At 42.2% G+C, this 20170-nt stretch overlaps 1 protein-coding gene across 8 annotated transcripts in view; it reads right to left on the bottom strand.

Annotated features, from left to right (window-relative positions):
• LOC110364253 (uncharacterized) overlaps positions 1–20170 on the bottom strand; it is a 91678-nt gene that overhangs the window by 8164 nt on the left and 63344 nt on the right. For 3 of the 8 annotated variants that reach the window (XM_065060350.1, XM_065060348.1, XM_065060343.1), the window contains 3 exons: positions 19500–19569; positions 17072–17140; positions 3872–9670 (listed from right to left, as the gene is read on the bottom strand). In XM_065060350.1, the coding sequence (XP_064916422.1) occupies positions 9508–9670; positions 17072–17140; positions 19500–19569 (302 nt within the window). In that variant the 3' untranslated portion in view covers positions 3872–9507. The other 5 variants (XR_010472057.1, XM_065060344.1, XM_065060345.1 and 2 more) reach the window with 4 other exon arrangements.

Below are 20170 nucleotides of genomic sequence, written 5' to 3' on the forward strand. Positions count from 1 at the left end.
AGAAGTAAAGTTATTCAATGAATAAATACTCCCTGCTACGTATGTCTGCATGACAGTGTTGCTATCAGGCAGTACACTCATATTTTACTAGCCACTATGTTCATGCTGGGTAGATTACGTTTCTCTTAAGGAATTGCATAGGAATGCAGTGCAGTCACTGAATTCAAATAGATTTAGAAATCTTTAGGGTCAGAAGGCACGGTGATGATTATCTTGTGTCATGTAGGAACCATAAAAGGTTATCCCGTTATTTTCAGAGTGAAAAGACTGATGGTCTCCTATATAATGTGTGTGAACTCTGTTTAGAGCTCTGTCAAGGTGAGGAGATTAGATGGATGGAACATTCTTGCTGATTCACAATAACAGCCATAAGAAAAAGCAATGACTGGTCATGGTTAGCCAGGAATCTTCATGTCTAGATGTCACTGGTGTTCTTTAGAAATCCTGCATTTGTTTCAGAGAATCATGATGGGTTGACTTCACTGGGTGAGAAAAGCTTCATTGGTTCCAGTGAAATTTCTCATGAAGCAGTGTGTAGATAACTTCATGGCTCAGTGGAAATAAGGGCAATATCTTCAACGTGGAGTCAGCAGACAACATTTAATTTTTGGCTGGGGTGGATGGATTAAACCAAGATGTGTATGTCTGAGTCTGGTCTTGAAGGAAACCTCTCAGTTCTGCATTCTCAGACTTCAGGTCCAAAATACTTATTCACTACAAGGTCTTGGTTGCTAATTCAGCTACACCAGAAAGATGTTATTATCTCAGCATCCAGTATTTAATGTCCCCTTCCCCTAAGCTGAACCTTCCCACCTTCTCACATGACAGTTATACCTATTTAGATAAGTATATATATGTTAAAAAAAAAAAATCAGCTATACGTATAAATCCCAAATAAGAAAATTGTCTAACTTTCTCCTGATTCCTTCCTTCTGGTGAGCAAAACTCATGACAAAGATGATACCCTGGATGTCAGCATTTGTAATGAATTGTCTAGGAGTTTTTTTTAATATAAACACTGAACATAGGTGTTTTCTTGCCCTGCTTTCCCCTCTCTTTAAGGCCAGAAGACCCTGCAGCTATTTTCTCCACTACTGGAGCTGCCCCTCTTGCACAGCACCTCATGGCAGTGCCTAGGTCCATCTTTGGCAGTGATCTTATCATTCCCATTAAGAGCAATTCATTAAAAACCTACACTGAAGAGGTTAGTTGGCCACTACAGCTCTCCCAGGTACAGAAAGACTGATGCAGGTTATTAGTGTGGTTCGTTCTGGACCCCTCTTCCCCTTCCCTTGCCCTCCCCGCCCAAATATCCTCTCTTTTGGGGGGAGACGTTTGACATCCACTCAAAAGCATTAGTTTCTAACCTTAAAGCTAGAAACACTCTGGTGGAAAGAGGGAAAAGAGAATAAAAAAGCTCAGGGGAAGCCAGGAAAGGATCATGTTTTCTAGCAAGTTTGTACATGATCTTGAAAAAGTCTTTGATCGTGACTGAGAGCTTTCGTTGCTACTGTAGTACAAGTGATAACAACATGCATTAGCTGGCTTATGCTGTAACCATGCTTGTGTTTTCTTGCTAAAAACGGGGAAATTAGTTGTTTAGTAAGTATCCCTGGAAGCTTTTGTGAAGACAATTTTTTTCTAGTCAATCTATTCCTTGAAGCAAAGTGACAAATATATACCTGTCTATAAATACAGTACAATTAAACCAAGCTTCTTTTGTTTTCACTCTTACAGAACCCAAGATATGTATCAGGGCCCATGAATAAAAAGGTTAACCTTTGTCCAGAGTGGTTCTGTGACCTAAAAAATACAAGTTAGGATTTGGTTTTAGTTCTGTGATGTATTGATACTTCTGCTATTGGTACAAGTTATAGTTGTTCTTAATTCACCCAACAAAGCAGTCTTCTTTTGTTCCATTGGGCGTTTCCTTGCCGGATCATTTTACTATAACACGTAGGCATCCTTTCCCATCTGGTCAGAGCTGACAAAATGGCTCTGAGGGCTGTGATCAGAGGACACAGAAAGAGGTGCAAAGTGCTCCATTATGTTTTGATGACACATTTAGCTACAAAGTGTACATCATTTACAAGTCACCTTGTTCTGACCATCATAGGACAGGCACTGTTCAACTCTTGATGCAGTTGTGCATCAGCATTACGCAGTAAGGTAAGCATTTGTTAATCCCAGTTGTTTTTGCAAAATGCTGACTACTGGTTTGGGGAATGAAAGAAAGCTCCATATAAAGGTGTTTAAAATGGGAATCTGAATGGGGATACAAAATCTACTCGATGTGTAATCACGGTCAACAACAACAAAGCCTCTGGCTCAGGAAATAAAGATGCATGAGTAAAAATAGGTGCTCTTTGCTCTACTTCTCTAAGGAGCACAAACTCTTCATGCCATTTCCCAGCACCTCCTGAAGCTCCTTGCACATAATTGGCTTCTCTGTGTAGCACAAGGCAATGCTGTTGAGTCACCTAACACGTAGGCATGCACTTTGGTGGCCAAGGGATTCAGGGATACCGGCAGATGTCTGAAAGTACCATGTACTTCAGCTTCTTCAGACTTGTGCTCTAAAGAAGACAGAAGAGTGATTTCCTATGCTTTTGTATCATTGGATCGGCACATCTGACTGTCAAACACATCATTGTTCTGGAAGTTATTCTGCCTTAGCCTGTCTGATCAGATTTTGCGTTAGGCTATAAGCCGGAGAAAGTCGAGGAATATGCCTGAATAATTTGCCCCAAGTGAAGAATAACTGCAAACAGAGCTGAGACCTTCTCCCTGTCTAATCCCTTGGCCACCAAAGTGCATGCCTACGTGTTAGGTGACTCAACAGCATTGACTTGTGCTACACAGAGAAGCCAATTATGTGCAAGGAGCTCCAGGAGGGGCTGGGAATCGGCATGAAGAGTTTGTGCACCTTACTGCACTTGCAATCTCCACCTCCAGTTTCAGCTCCTGAGCCTACCTCCTCATGGTGTAGCAGCTTTGGATTCCCACCTTTCTTCTATTTCCTTTACAGGCTTATCCATTATCAAATTACTGTCACAGTAAATCCACTCTCTGACTTGTGGGACAAGATATAAGTACTAAATAAAGTGAGAGTGCATAAAGCTATTACTCAAGAGATTGTCTTTGCAATACAAGAGGCACCACTCCTGGTGGCTGGCATGGCATTAAAAGTAGATTTAAACCAATAACACTCAAGACAGAGGATATTTCTTGGGAATTAATGACTAGCTGGGAGGAGCTAGTATGGCTGGAAGCAAAGTCAAAGCCATTAACCTCTGACTGTCACTTAGGAAACATCCTCTGATGAAGCTGTTATCACAATGTTACAATCTAAAAGATGGAAATAAATGTATCAGTATATAGTGGCCTTTATTTTTCACAAGCAATGCATTGTCAATTAGTACGTTCACAGGAGTTTTAGAGGATTAATGCCCAGGATATAACCAACCCAGAGGCAAAATTATCTCTTCAGATTTAATTTGTTCCATAATAATTTCTCACTGAGGAAGCATAATGATGCCCCAGACAGAGGCCAGCATGTATTGAGGAACAGTTTGCAGAAATAGAAAAATTTTAAGGTTCTTTGGACAACAAAGTATTAAGTCTATGTGATGACATCATATATTTCTTCACCAGTTGCAAGGATGACACACAGTGCCTCCTTCCCATTCTTCACCCTCATGACTGCCCTTGGATGTCCAGTGGGGAGCTTGGATCTTGCTGATAGACAGTCCTTCTGATTTGCTGCCTTTGGGGCCTTGCTCTGGCACCTTGGGTTGTGTCTTCTGCAGCTATTCCTGATACACTGTCAGTGCAGCAAGGGAATTTCCTCTGGAGACATCCTAGATGAGGAAAACTCTGAAAGTCACCAAAGCCCCATCTAAACAGGGGTTTGCAAACTCTGTGTCCCAAAAGAAAGCCATGTCAGATGGGCATGTGACCATGACATGACACAGCAACTTGGACTCGCCAAGCTATAACAAAGCCTTGGGCCATTTTTTGCTTCCATGATTCTTTTTCCTTCTGTCAACTCAATATTTCCAACCTTGCCAATCTTAAAAATGTCCAAACCTGAAATTAAGTAGTTATGCAGAAGTGAATTAGTTTTGCAGGCCTGGAGTACCTACAGCTCCAGTTTATCTAACTAACACTGAGAGTGCTCAGCACTTTGAAAGATCACCTCGCTTATGCCTTCTCATCCACAGATTTAATGCAGAGACTCCTTTTAATAAACCAATACATACATTTGAGAGAAATTGTTAGACCCTTGACTGAAGCCATTTTCCATTTTTCCATCCAGAGGCCAAGTTTTAGACACCCAGGTTTGAAAATATTAGCCTCAGCTATAACCTACATCTCCAGTGGGTCAATTATTGACACAAAGGTGATATTTTTCCTCCAGAAAGTACACAGTTGTCATAAGAAAAAAAATTTGACTCAAAAAAAGGATCTATTTTTTATCTTTGAATATTATTTTGTGGAAAATTTTCCTGCCAAACTAATAATTTGTAAGAGGTAATAAAGAATGAAAGGTATGGTTCACCACCACTATGTGGACATAGGCAAGCTACTAAAATTCACTTAATTTTCTAGTTTATGCCATACTGCATACTCTTTGATGCATAAATCCCTTATTAATTTGTTTGATAAACAAAGGAACGGTACTTTCATTTTTATTGGGTACATTGATTTTTCTCTATGACCTCCAGATTGCCAACCACAAACCCCATCTGATTTTTTTTCCTGTTACCTTCTGAAAGTTAATTGCAGTAATTATTCTTCAGTTGGTTTGCTGCCTATGGTGAGAGACTGAAATCAGAAAGTACAAAGGGAAATGTTGAAGCCTGTTAGGTCCAAATGAACTTTGAATATCTATAAAACCCCAGGCGATGGCTATGGATCCTGTGGGTCACGCAAGGCATGCTGCTGCACAAAGAACAAGTTAAGGCTTGATGCAGAAAATGCTGGTTAATTACAAGCTCTGTGAGGCAGTGTCAGGCTAGGTGGCTGCAACAGCCTTTCCTGGCCTCAAAGGCTGTGAACACAAATGCATAAAGCAGGAGAACGGTGCCTGTCACCGTGCGGTCAGCACAGTGCTGGTGGGTGACGCAGGAGGCCATTTTTGCACTCCCTTGCTTGTGGAGCTGCTGGTCCCCCCAGCCACAGTGAGTGAATCATCAGCTGCAGCACCTGGGGTTTCTCCTCCATGGCCATGGCTGATCTGCCAGGGGTGACGTGGGCTGAAGCCACTGGAGCTTCACTCCCTGCACTGACTCAACCGCAATGGAGATACCTCAAGTGCCTGAGTCACCTTTTCCACAGCTCCTTGACACAGGAATGGAGGCACAGAAGGGACACTCCAACCCAGGGCAGGGTCTGCCTTGCAGTGTCCTCTGCTTCAGACATGTACTTGGGCAGAACAAAGCCCTTGGTATCTGGGAGGGCTTTGGGGAACCCCATGGCACCTTGCAGACAATGAGGCATTGTCTGTCATGGAACAACATTCGCTGCAACAGAAGCTAGTTGTGGCCTCCACACAACATTAAATGGCATGAGATACTGGTGCCTCAGCAAAGAACACTCTTTCTGTGCAGCTTGCTCACAGTGTGGTCAGCAGAACTGCCTCGTTTGTCAGTTGTTTTGAGGGGTCCACCGAACAGTGGCCTCCGTGGGAAAAGATGGCTGCTGGGGCTGCTTGCTGGGCAATGAATGGATGGTGAGGCACCCCCTGCTGCTCTTTGGCTAAAACCTGGTGTCTGATCCTCCTCTCTGATGTGGTTTGTACTTTACCAGAAATACTGCAGCTGCTGGACCTAAAGCAGCTGTTTGGGAAAGAAGGAAATTGAACCCAGAGCATGAGGATTTGCAGCAGCGTCTCTCCATTCTTGCCTTTTCTTAGGCATTGTTGAGCACCTCCAGTTTCTTCTGGAAATCACTGGTGGTTCAGAGGCCTGCAAGAATGTCCTGCCTTTTGGCTGAATCACCTGGGCTCGGAGGGACAAAATCTGATGGTCTGTGTAGGCGTCTACACGCCGTGCTGGTATACCATACCGACGGCAGCAGACAGAGCATCTCCTGCCTATATATGAAGATTTCATCTGTGTTTGGATGGCGGTTGTTGTGCAGGTGGTTTACTGATACCTGGCATCAGGCTTCACAGTTTGGATACGCCTGCATAGAGGGTCTAAATACTTGGAAAGCTAGAAGAAGAGACAATTTGGGATATGTTACCTAAATAGAAACAACTGGAATCAAAAACATCTTGAGTCACTAACTTCAGTATCATAGTAATATGATCTGATTTGGGTTAAAATCTAAGGAATAAAAATATTAAAGTCCCCCTCAGGACCTAGACTACTGATAGCAAGATGATGAGCACTCAGCAAAAATAAAACAGAAGAGAAACACTAGATAAGAACAGCAATGAGCTTTATGAATAGCAATAAACCGCATCTAGACCCATAATGTGTGATTCAGACATGTTCAGTGAATTCATATGCCTCGTCTGGGAAATTTTACTCTTCTCTGGCTCAAGCCTCTGGCTGAAGCAAATTTAAACTGTACACTTGCTTTGAAGAAAAACGTGGTTCTTACATAAAAGCCAGAATAGGGTATTGTGAACTGCCGTGCAACAGGGAAAGACTGCTTGCACATGCTGCTTTTGCCAAGAGATTAATATGTTCATGGTAACAGCCGGTGCCTTTACAGTTTTCCTGGAGCTTAGTGAGGCAAGGCTACAGCTGCATTAAAAATTAAATAGAAAGAGCAGTCATAACTTGTAGGCAAACACAATGCATGAGCAATAATGGGCTAGCCAAGTCTTTGAGAACATAAATCTTTCCATCTGAGGCAGCCGAAGGACTTTGTAACCATATGATTAGTGCTTGTGTTTTGGTTGGATTGGAATGTAGTTAAGGATGTTGTGGGTTCACATCCACTTGCTGTAGGTGGTGAAAACCAGAATGAGCAGGATCCTGTGCAGCTCAGGATCTGTTCTGATAACCATGGACAAAATAACTGCCTGGGTTCCTACACCACAAGGTGAGAAACAAAGGGAGACATGGCTTATTGTTTAGTTGGGGGCTAAAGTGGAATGGCCGTGAAAGTATTTCCTTATCCACCAGCCTCTATTCTTGTACTTTTTAATATATTTTTGATACAACATTCACCAGTTCTCATTCTCTCACACACACAATTGGTTTGTCACGGACATTGTGATAACTCCAGCAGCAGCTGAAGCTCTCCCACCAGAGCCAGCTGAGGTCCAGCCCAGCTGTGATCCACATGGGGGGCCAGAGGCTGAAGAAAGCAGAACTGGTTGAAATCCAGTTTGCTTGCTATGGCTCCAGTTCAGTGGCCTCAGGACAACTCTGAACAACAGTAGCAGTCATATTAATAAGATCGTTGCTAAGACCTGAGCTGGTGTATGAGAAAGTAGTGAAGGTTGTTCTACTGTGAGAATTGTACCAGTTCTTCTTCCCTTTCTCCTTTAATGACAAGGTGTTTGGCATATGACTTATTGCAATGGCCAGAGAAGAATGAGAGAGAGTTTTCTTATCTGTCCAAAATACACTCACAGTTGGTTCATTTCAGCTTTTTAATCCTTAAAGATCTGGAAAACTTTCTACATAAACACAGACGGACTGAGGCCATTTACTCACCAGTGTCCCCAGTACTACGTTTTCTATGAATTATTGTCTATTATCAGTAGTGACTTTTAATTAGCTGAAAGAAGGCTGTAAATGTTCAGAAAGTACATAAACTAAAAAAAAAAATAATATTCTGATCAATAATGGCTGGCTGATATACGAAAAGGTCATAGCTGTCTTCGTATGCAAATATACTAATAGGCATTTTTGCAAGATTATTTATTGATGTTTCTAGAATTTAGCATAACTAATCAGTGGGAAAATACTCTCCCTGCATACGTATGTCCCTCATTAAAACCACAGTCAGATCTGGTAGGAGTCAGTGTGGAGCCTGCTACAGCCAAGGTAATAAGAAAAGCAGTGAGCTCATTTCAGCTAGAATTTTCTTTCTCACTTATTTTCCCTGATTGCTTCTGGGCATCAGATAATTTGGGGTGCCAGAACTGTGTGTGTCCTGACTCACTGGAGACTGCAGATGGTTTTTTGCCCAAAGCTTGTCTGGAGCCAATGTGGTAAGATCTGCAGCACTAAAGGTGCAGGGGCTTCATAGCCTGTATCCCAGAAGAAGCTGGCATCACCCTTGACTGACTGTATCTTCCTATCTTGGTGGAGAACATGCCTATTTATGTGTGGATTAACTGAATGTGACCTTCAGCATAAGTCCAGGATGAGGCTCAAATTCATACATGTCAAACAGTTTAGATACTTACAACTCTAGTGGGAATCTTTATTTCTTAGAGGGAAATTTTTAAAGACAACATAATCAGCTGCTTTACCTCAGTCTAAGCAGGAAAATATTTTCCCATCAGCTTCCACCAGAAATACTTCATTTTTTTCACTCATCACCACAAGAGGAGAGGCAATTCGAAAACTCTCTCTCTCTCTGGAAGTGTGGAGAGATGGGAATTTTATTTCCTCAAAAGCAAGATGTCATAAAGCAAAGAGCTCTTTATTTGATCATACCATCCTGACCTGTCTGCCCAGTCTGCCATTGTCAAATCTCAACACTTCTCTGTACAAGCGTCTCTGTCAATACTTTGATGCCCAGTATTTCCATGTTTGCTGAAAAAAAAATAAGGTGACATCATAAAAGTCCCAAACTCTCTTAATGCTGAAAATCTGTCCCATTATATTTTATGGTTGAAGAAGAGACAAGAGCTGTATATTGTTACTGGAGTTCTTTGTTGACTGTATAGCACTTAGACAATGGTAGAAACCAGCCACTTTATCTACTGAGCATCAATGGCTTGACCTCTGTCACTGGTCTTTATAATTCAGTTATTTTTAGGGCTGTTTTTTCCTCTCTGGCTGGGAGCTAATGCAGCCTCTCCCATGATCTCTGAATCCCTTCCAGAAGATGTCCCAGCCTCAGGCTAGGAAGCACCTACTTTCCCTGAGGCCGTGGGCTCAGGACTGGGCTCAGCTGACTCATGTTTTCCATTGGTCTGACCTCTGCACAATCTGAAATGGGGCTCGATAGTAAGGGGGGATCCAGGCTTACCCCATGGACAGTTTTTGAGCACATATCTCCCCGTGCCTCTTACTGCGGCAGCCCTTGGTGCACCGTGCTGCTGGTGTTCTTCCTCCCTAGTCAGCACAGTGTGGGGCTGTGGGCTTACCATCCCATCTCTCCATCACCTTGCTCCCAGAGGTGATAAGGGAGCGTGGGTACTTCCTGGGTGTGGGGAAGTTCGTTGGGCTTGGTCTTTTCATGCAGGTGCTAGAGGGGAGATCCTTGTCTTCTTTGGAGCACAGAGTAGCTGCAGGCACAAACCAACCACTTGTGTGGGGAAGAGTGGGGGATGATCTTTCACACAGGCCCTTCACATGGAATGTCCTCTTACTGTGCAAACAAGTTAGAAATCAACTGTGCACAGGGGTTTTCCCTGTGCCCTGTCAGAAACCTTTCCCCTGCCTCCCTTCCAGCTTTGCATGCCTCCTGCTTTTTGTTCTCCAGGCTCCAGGCAGCTGGATTCCAGTGGTGCACTCCAAGGTGAGAGGTTCTGTAAGATACCGAGGTTGATATAAAAAAATCACTGCTTTCGAAGTCAGTCCAGGTACACCCTGCGTATGTGAGAGCTGTATTAGCTAATGGTGCTGAAAAGGTAGGGCAGCGAACATTAAGTTCTTACAGCCTCCTTGGGCAAAAGAATTTTGAAAAAGGAAAACTTACAGTTATTATGCTCTCTGGCATCCTCTTGTTTCTTTTTTTATAAGGTACCTGTCTAAAAATATTTCTGATGGGCTGCTATAACACGCCAGATTTCTTCATATCTGATGCTTTAAGTTTAACTATATTTATCTTGTTTATGAAAGCTGACAAGGGATACAGCCATAATAATGCCAGCAGAAATTGCACAGCAATTTTACTCAGGTTCTTTTCAAGTCAGTGGAACTGTTAAATGAGATTAGTGCGGTAGAAGGGTTTATTGCAGCCATGAGAAACCAGATAGACACATATCACAGAGAACCAGTGATAGTCTAAGAGGATCACATACAGAGACATTGTGCCAAGGGGGGATTGGCAGGATAACATAAGTGCATCTTTTAGTTCTGTGGAGCTGTGTCTTACTGTATTTCTGATATGGTTCTCCACTCATCGCAGCAGCTGTCTTTTCCTTTCCTTCTCCAACCTTTCATATATCTTTCAGTGCCTTATTCTGACACTGGTCATGCTTGTAGCTTGATGAGGTTTGTTAGGAGTAGTGGGGAACTGGAAACAATGATCACTATTATTCTCCTTGCAACCCTTAGAGTAGCCCTAGAAAATCTGTGTTTTGGTGGCTATTGCTTTCTTTTGTTAGGTGTTTTCTCTTTTTAAAGGACATGCCTTAGTAGGGCCGTAACTCACTGTTGAGGTAGTTATCTTCATAGATAAAGGAGTTTATGCTTTCCTTCACAAATGCAAAGTGCTGTTGTTAAGTATGTTATATATATGACATGTTTTTTATATATACACCTATATATGGTGCTATATATATATATATATATATATATATATATATGGTGCCATGTCAGCCACCATCAGGGACTGAAACAGAAGTTTCTGGAACAAAGAGCATCTTATGTGCCCTTGCAAGTTTAGCAGTAGACTTCTGCATAAGCTCCCATTCTCTCTGGAGTAGATGTAAGTAACAGCAGCTCACATAAGGACTCATTGAGATGTTCCAGCTGGGATGCAGTCCTTTTCTCTGTGGCTGAGTAGAAGCCCAGCTCATGCTCAGCTTATTTCCTAAAACCTACTTCCTACATGCTGTGAAAGGCTATTCACGTTTCAGCCCTGGTGACAGGCAAAGGGCAAAGCTGGAAGCGTGTCCAGCTACCAGGTGGAGCCGTCAGCTAATTTAGCTCCAGCAGTGATATAGACTGATAGACACAATGAAGATGTAAGGAAGGGAGGAGCAGCTGGGCAGTGGACAAGGCTGTGAGACTTCCAGCTCTCTGGAACATGGTTTGAATTTCTTCCAACCATTCAAAATGATCTTTCACTTCTTGGCAGAAGCTCACAAAGTTTCTTAGCTAAGCAAAGAGAGCACAAGTCTTCATTGTGCATGGATAAAGACAGACACTGGCCATTTGATTATTGTTGCTGAGAACATAAATGGGTGCAATGTTGCAAATGCCACTGGAGGAAGTGAGAGGCTCCCTCATGAGGAGGCCTTGGATGCTATTTGTATCCAGAAGCATCCTGAGATGAAATCATAATTCTCTGGCTCAGTGACCATCCCTGCAGTCTGATGTGTTGTCTTTTAACTGCACTCAGGAGGCTTTTGATGAAAGCAAAGCATTTCCTTCCTCCCTACCAATATATTTTCCTTCTGTATCACCAAGGTTTCCTTGTGGATACGTGTGCCTTGCAAGGATGCTTGCAGACTTTCTTTTGCAGACCTTAGGGAAGGTCTGAACCCTCACCTAATAAGTTGCTTTCCATACCCCAAATAGTTAACAAGCTAAACAGGAGAAGGATTATTCTCCAGATTTACAGATGATGAACAGAGGCACAGATAAACTACACAACTTGCTCATGGTTGTTCTGGAAATCTGTAACAGAGCCAGGCCTCGAACTCAAATTTCTGGTGTCCCTGTGCCAGAGCACAACCACGGTCTGGCCTTTCTCTCTAAAGGTACATACCTGTAGAGTTTTAAGGTCATAGGAATGATCATCTTATCTAATCTGACCTCCTCTGTGTCAGGTCCAATAATTTCTTTGACCAAAGCATATTTTACAGGACAGAATACAGTCTTGATTTGAAGACACCAGGATAGAGGGAATAATTTTATAACTTGCCTCTGTACTGTATTCCAATGGTTACTCATCTTTGCTATTTATTTTTCATACGAATGAGTCTGGCTTTAATTTGGTTCCTCTGATGCTTCTTTACTGCTAGATTAAAGGACCCTTCACTATCTGTTTTCTTCCTCTTCAGATGCAATTTTTTCATGTGCTGGGAAAAGCGGTCAGGTGAACAAGTGTGGCTTCACCTGGAGCACTGTGTGCAGTTCTGGGTGCCACAGTATAAAAAAGATATTAAACTGCTAGAAAGTGTCCAGAAGAGACTACGAAGTTGGTGAAGAGTTTGGAGAGGAAGCCATATAAGGAGCGGCTAAAGTCACTTGGTTTGTTCAGCTTGGAGAAGAGGAGACTAAAAGGAGACCTTATCATGGTCTACAGCTTCATCACAAGGAGAGGAGGAAGGGCAGGTGCCAAAGTCTTCTTTTCAGTGACCAATGACAGAACCTGAGGGAATGGCAGGAAGATGTGCCAGGGGAGGTTTAGGTTGGACATGAGGAAAAGGTTCTTCACCCAGAGGGTGCTGGACACTGGAACAGGCTCCCCAGGGAAGTGTCACAGCCCCAAGCCTGACAGTGTTCAAGAAGAGATGGGACAACGTCCTCAGACACATGGTGTGAGCTGTGCGGTTGTCATATGCAGGGACAGGAGTTGGACTCGATGATCATTGTGGGTCCCTTTCAACTCAGGACATTCTACTCTGTCCAGAAAACAGCTCAGATCTATAGCTTTCAAGAAAAACCTCTGTTCTATCTGTGACCCAGAGTCCCTTAGTGTGCATGTGAGTACATAGACCACTGACACATGCAAAGTGTGAAAGCAGAACACAGCAGTGAGAAATGAGAGAATAACAATTAACCCCAGTTAAAAACAAAGATAGGATGTCATCAAACCTTCAGAGAAAAAGCTAGAAACATCAGAAGACACAAAACATGAAGAGAAAGAGCAGAAAGGCAGAAGAAGCAGAGCTCATCAAGAACAAGGTTTAACTTATCCCAAGGAGCAAAAGGACAAGCAACTGACGGCTGCCCATCCAGCAGAGACTTGCTGGGGGGAATGCAGTGCAATAGTACATGCTAAATGTTATTAATGCTTAGCCTACTAGAAGGTTAGTCCCAATCCATTACTCCCTGTTTTGGCAATAAATATTGATTTTGTGCTTGTGAGTTGCGTAGTGCTATTAAGCCCAGTGAAAGGCACCCAAAGAAAAGTGACACAAAGACTTGAGGGTTATTTAACATCCCTGGTGAAGTGAAATAGGGTAAATGCCTCTATTTTATTCAGCCAAACCTTAAGAACCATTTTTCATAAGGCCCACGTTTTCTACCTTTAAGGAGCAGAAATATCACTTATCATTTGCTAACACAAGTGCTCCCAGCTCACTGACCCCAACTCCGGTTTGGTTGGGGTGTGATTCAGCCCAATTCATCTCAGCTGGGCCCAGCCAGAAGAACAGCACAGCAGCTATGCAGCAGCAATGGAAAGACACAAAGTCTACAGAGAGAAAGGGATTAAATGTAGGAGGTGAAGTTCCCTTGTTTTCACTAATTTCCTTGATTTCTCTTCTCAAGTGTTGGTGGTAGAGCCCGTTATTTTCACTGTCAACAACCATTATAGTTCAAGGTGACATGAATAGTGAGTCTACAACCTTGTGTGCCGCACAAGAACAAGAGAAACTTCCTTTCGTACAGCTATTCAGGACTACAGTGTGTTTTATTTTCACCCCATTGCACTTTTTGATCTCTGTTTACAGGTTATGGCAAAGGATGTATGTTCTTGGCAGTTTTGAGCCTTGGACAAAATTCAGACTGCAGGGCAGGTTTCTCAGAAGATACGTAATGTGTGTTACAGCTGCAAGTGCGAAAAGTGAATCCCAGAGAAAGCAAGTCGTAAAGCAAAACTTTGACCCCTTGTTTCCTCAGGGAAACAGGACAACTATTGGCTGCAGCAGCGTGGCGTTACCTTTGTGATTTCAAATTGAAAGTATCAGTACTTGAAACCAGTACTACGTGAAATTTGGTCTAATGAAATTTTCAAATCAGCTAGCTTAGGAACTGATAAACCTATACCCATTGCATAAGAAAAGCTTCTCCATTGTACATGACTACTACAAAACTGGTCACCACTTGGTCTTTGTTCTTCTTAAGTGTCAAATTTACTTCTTACAGGCTTAGCTTAGGTTTTCCTTTTCCCTCTACTGTGTACTCTTATAGAAAGGACATTTAGAATTCAGCCTTCCCAAATGATACACAACATCTATTTAAAGCAACAAAACAGAAAATCCTCTATAAAGTATATGTTACTGGAAAACCATTCCACATATTGGGAGAAGGTACTAATGGGGGCTTTTTTGTGCTATTTTCTTTCCCAGAACCTTGTGAATCTAAATCAAATTTGGGCAAAAGTAAGAGGTAAAAGGGCAGATAAACCAAGGACCCTTGAAAACTTAATGTGAAAATGTTGAAAGCATCCACAGCTCCAGAATATTCCCAAAGCCCTTAGTATATTGTATTATCTATTAATGCTATAACCTACATGATTTTTATTGGCTGAAAATAGATAAATAATGTTAGGAAAGTCACTACACTGACTTCAGGAAACAGAAAACAAAATTTAACTGGCACAGGAAACGATTCCCCTAAAAAATGCAGTTATGATTCAATTTCTGCTTCTGTGGTTATCTTGTTATCAGACAGATGAAAGCTATCACCTGCAAAAGCCTGTTTATTCTTCAAGGGAGCAGTAGTTCTCTCCTGATCTTTGTTTTTCAGACATCAGGTGGAAAATACAGCAGATGCTTGCTGCCCTGAATGGGAAAACCAGCACTGAAACAGAGGAGTTGTTTCCAGTGCACAGCAGAGTGCACAGGAGGCAAAGGCTCAGGGGACTCAACCTCAGATTCAACAGGACACATCACATGCTTAACCTCAAGCAAAATTTTTGCTTCAGTAAGACTACTCTCGTACTTTAAAATGGACATAGATATAAGTACCTTTCTGAGGGTGCAGGAGCTAGGGTTGTAAAAAACCCCAGAATTTCAGTATGAAGGAATGAGGTAAAAAATACATGAGGAGTAAGTAAAGTCAGTTAGTGAAAGTTATGAGTAGATTTTGCCTCCTCAGTACAATTGGCTTTGGGTAAATCTTCTTAAAAGTGTCTTTGGTTATAGGTATCTCACTATGGTGGGTTTATATTCTTGGTTTGAAATCCAGCAGTCAAAAGCAGAGGGACTCCATAGGATTTCAGAGTGAGACAAGATGGGAACATGTTCTGAAGCAGCAGATGTATCCACTGGTGGAGACAGGAGTTTAAGGTCCAATAATCTACATTCCTGTAACAACCTGTGATCTCATAGCATTTCAGTGTCTTTCAACAATCCAGAAGTCCTTTGAAAGTAGGTTTCAGTGCTCTCTTTGAGGAGAAATAAAAGAAACACTTGTGGCCATGACCTCACAAATTATTAATAGATTAAAACATAAGCAGTCAGCCAAGCTCAGACCTGAGATCTAAGATGCAATTTAGACTTTCGCTGATCCCAATAGAGTGTCCATCCTCTGGGATTTTCTTTGTATGACACCAGTTCCTCCACACATAAGGTAATAGCAGCACTGGAAGGGAATACTTCATTGTAACTTGCACAGGAGAAAACAGAAAGATGTGTGAGTACCACCTCACTAAAGAACTGAATTAAATGAATATACAATTAAAATTAATGTTTTTGTGGAACTTGTGTCAACATCAGCTCCTTTATATAAGGAGGAAACCTAAACAAACATGATGCCACCTTCTGTCATGGGTACACTTTCCATTAAGACAGTGTTGCCTTACTCGGTAAAAGGAGATCAAAATTCACCCTGTGTTAATCAAAAGCATATTAGAATGTGACCTAGTATACACACAGGTAAAATGCACAGTAATAGCCTATGCAACAACAGATCTCAATTTAGGCCTCTTCTCTCATTAATTTCAGCAGGTTTGCTGGGAAGCACAAAAATCACATCACAAACTCCTCTGGGTAACAAAGCCTTGCAGCTCCGTCTGAAGCAGGAAAGATGGGGAGGTTACAGGAGGACACGGTGAAGCCAAAGGAGGTCACTGGATGAGTCATTCACACTCAGGTATTCGCAGCTACCATTTCCTGGTTCCCATCACTAGACAGCACTTGTCTTAGCACATCATTCCCAGGTTTCTAAGATTTTATTTTAAAAGCTAGAGTGCAGACTTCGGATGATCACAGAATACCAATCACGCTCGCTGAGACAAAGATTAACACAATCTGATGAACTCCTGCTGAACATCCTCCCCCCTCTGCATTGCTTTTCCTTGCTATTAATATGAGTCTGACATGGCACAATGTTAAATGAGATCAGGATAACAACAACCATGGGAGGTCAATAAATTCGTATGGTATATAATCAAATATGTGCCTTGAACAGGTAGATTCTCGCTTTATGAGGTCGTGGGAGTTAACTTTCATTTAGCAGAAATAAGTATTCAGCCAACTGAGGCCCTTCTCTTTTACATACAGATAGGCTCCCCAGTTCATCTGCATTCTATAAAGGCTTGTTATTCTTCCGTGTTTATCAGATCTGCGATAGCAAGGAGAACAGAAAACGTGTGTGATATCCGCCAGCTGGATTCCATCTGTCTTTTCTCTGCGGAGCTGGAGTTTCAAAGGCTACATCCTATCTACTGTCACACCTTCTCCTGACACAAGAAGCTAAGTGTAAAGTTTGGCCAAAGTGGTGGAAAAATGACATATCTTTTGTACATCAAAACTATTTCTCTACCTGCATAAAAGTGGCATTCTTCTTGTTCTGGCATGCATGAGGTATTGTTGCACTGTATCACAACTTTCCTATTAAATAAAGGGAGTCTGGCCAAAATTATTTCAGAGAAAGTTGGGTTTTTTTTTTTTTTTTTTCTTTTTGCCTTTTTTTTTGTTCATTTTGTTTTGTTTATTATTTAATTGGACTTTGTGCATGTGTGTGTGTGTGTGCCTGTTAGTTAGCATACTACAGCAGGGAAACTGTGATTGACAAGTACAAGTACTGTTTGATTACAGTAGAGGATATGGCCTCACAGCATTTCTGGGAGGGGAGAAAACACTTACCTGAATAAAAGCCCAATTTTTTCTGCTCTTGAAGTGATTGAGGCTGTGCCATTCGCTTCACCACAAGCCCTAAGGAACAGAGGAATTTAAGTTTCTCAGGATAACACCAAAGATGGAGCAACATTATTGTAAATTAGCAAGACTCAGTGATGTTTCCTTGCCCTGACTTCTAGAGCTCACTGTTCTTTGGGTCTGTCAGCTGCAACATTTCTGTGAAGTGCAAACCACATCAAAGAGGAGAATGAGACACCCCAGTTTTAGCCAAGGAGCTGGGAGGTGTTGCCCCATCCATTCATTTCCCAGCACAGAGCAGCCATCCTTTCCCACCCAAGCCACTCCACTCCTGAAGTCACAGAGCACTGAAAGGTGTGCAAGGCTGGGGCTGGTGCCCAAGTCCCTCCTGTGCCTCCTCTTCCTCACTGGTGTGAGGCAGATGTAGGTGCCCGGGAGCTTGTGGAGCAAGGGGGGAACAGGGAGGCCAGGTCAGATATTTGGCTCTGGACCTTCCCAGCAACTCTTCTTTCACCACCCTGGAGGATTTTTCCATATACCTTTGCAAACCTGTTCATTTACCCATGAATTATCCAAGCATTGTGTGTATTCTTTTGTATATTTCACAGATGAAGGTGCTTGTTGCATGGATCAGAGGCACAGGAGGAGTACTCTGGCTTTGGTCAACACATTCATCTCATTTTAGTGGAAGATACAATTTCTTTGGTTTATATTCAGTGGCACGTACATTCTTTGATAATTAACCAGGTAACATCAAATACATGCCCAGGCATATCGTCATACAGGCAGCTAATGGGCCACATACAAGCAAAAAGGCCTCTGGTATCTATAAATTAGTTATGCATCTATGGGTATTGCTAACTCTGCCCTGGTCAATAGCCATAGGAAGTAACATCTGCCCAGAAAGTGTAATGAACTAAGGCTCTGAGCAACTTGCACTGACCTTTCCGCTGAACAGCCTGTGATGTTATGGGTTCCTATTGAAAAATTAGGTCTGGTGACTAGCATGAGTACACAGGTACAAATGTATTATTTATTTTGAAATCTCAGATAAGTCAGAATGAGCTTTGGTAGGTACTGGTTATGAATTCTTATGCATACACATTTTTTTTTTATTACGGGCACTCTTCTAAGAATACATAGGCATGGCTTCCACAGCCTGCCCTCTGTAGTGAAGGTGGGATTTAACTTATTTCTGTCATGTACAAATAAACACTCAAGAGAGGAGTTTTGCCTCCCTAGAGGGTCAGAAGAGAACTATAGCAGTACCTTCAGCCCGTCATGTTATCCATCTCTGAGGTACCCATATCCATAGACTACTTGGTTAGATGAGATGTCTTTTAGATAAATGGTGTTGATCTAATTAACTGGGTGGGACTAATTTAACACCTGTAACTAACTGCCTGATGATTTACCTGGAGAACTAGCTAAGCTTTCTCAAAATGCTTCTCTGATCTCTTCCATCTAATTCCGCTATAGCACAGTGGTCTGATGTACAATATGTCTCTTGGTGTTAGCCAGGCAGCCTGGAGGAATCTTGCAATATCAAGAGAAGCCAATTGACTGGTTACTGAGCTCAAGTTGCTCACAGTCAGTCCCTCATGTGCAGGCAAATCACTTTGTGCTGTGACCCTTATACAGTACTGCAGGCAAAGTAAGGTCTTGGGAGACTTTCATGGTCAAAGCAAACTCTTCAGAGGTGCTAGGAAACTACTAGCAAAGTCAAGAAAAGTCTCATAAAAGCATAAAGTGGTGATTCATGTATTTAGGGGGAGGATCAAATGACCTGTTCTGACAAGGGGGTACGTGCTGCAAGTATAGGAGGTCAAGGTAGAGAGTTTGGGAAGGATTCCCACGGGACCTAGTCTCAGAGGCATAAAAATGCAAACAATCCTTGAAATAAAGTATGAGTCAAACAAGGATGGAAATCAAGCTGAGAAGCCCAGATATCTCATGAGTAGTTTAAGAACATGCCAGACCCAGAGGCAACTCCTAAGTTACCAGCACCATTGCCTGCAGATTTTGCAATGGATCCTATATTTCAGGATAGCTAGAACCCTACCTTGGATTTGGATCCTATGAGAATTGTTGCAGAAGAAGAATTGCTTACACCAACCCGAGGCATAGAAATGACATCCAGTCTCTATCAGAATTTGTTCTTAAGCAGATATGTCCTGGCTTGCCAGCCCTAGAGCACGGTACACGATCTTCTGTGAACAGGTAGAGTGTGAGCATTGGCAAGGCAAGCTCCTCTACAAATCCCTGTCTTGCCTTAGGGCAGCACTTCTCAGCATGATGAGTTTAGTCTTCCTGCCTATTCCAGGTTTGGCGTCCCTCTCCTCTTTGCTCCACAAAGGTTTTGGTTATCACATTACATGAGCTATTTCAACACACTCAGCCCCAAAAAGTTCCTCACCTGACAATGTCCTTGTGATGCCAGTCAAGGAATATCATGAGGATGTTTCCTGCCTTGGACACTTGACAAGCTAAAGAGACAGTAGGAAGAAGGAGGAATTATTATTAAGTGGCGAATTGACATACGAAGAGATCATAGCAGGTTCCCGCCCTATCACTCAGCAAGTCTGCAGGACAGCTGGGAGCAGCGTCCACAATTTCTGCAGCCCTCTCTTGTTCATTAAACACAAACACCTCTCTTTTCTATTTTTGCCTATGAGTGATATTTCAGTAGTAATTGTTACCTAATAAACCATTGAACATCAGTCGAACAACATCCTTCAGTCATTACAGACCTTGTCAAAATCTCTCACAGTGAACTAGGAAGACTAATTGGAGACTACAGATCTCAGCAGATGGGAATTGCTGAGGTTTATCCCTACAAGGCAGTGCGTGCTGTATAGGACGACCTGAACTAACATGGGATGGAGGCATACGCTGACCTAGCTGAACTCCTGAGGGTCATTTCATAGTGGTACACAATATATGGTAGAAAATAACTAAAAATTAAGCTCAGCATTATAGCATTTAAATCTACCATGGTATCTAGGTCTCCCTTAATGCCAATATCCTAAATGGCTAAATGGTTATACTTTTTTTTTTAAAAATCCTTTTTTTATTTTCTTTTTTATT

Source organism: Columba livia, chromosome 4 (assembly GCF_036013475.1).
Source record: "Columba livia isolate bColLiv1 breed racing homer chromosome 4, bColLiv1.pat.W.v2, whole genome shotgun sequence".
NCBI classification, from domain to species: Eukaryota; Metazoa; Chordata; class Aves; order Columbiformes; family Columbidae; genus Columba; species Columba livia.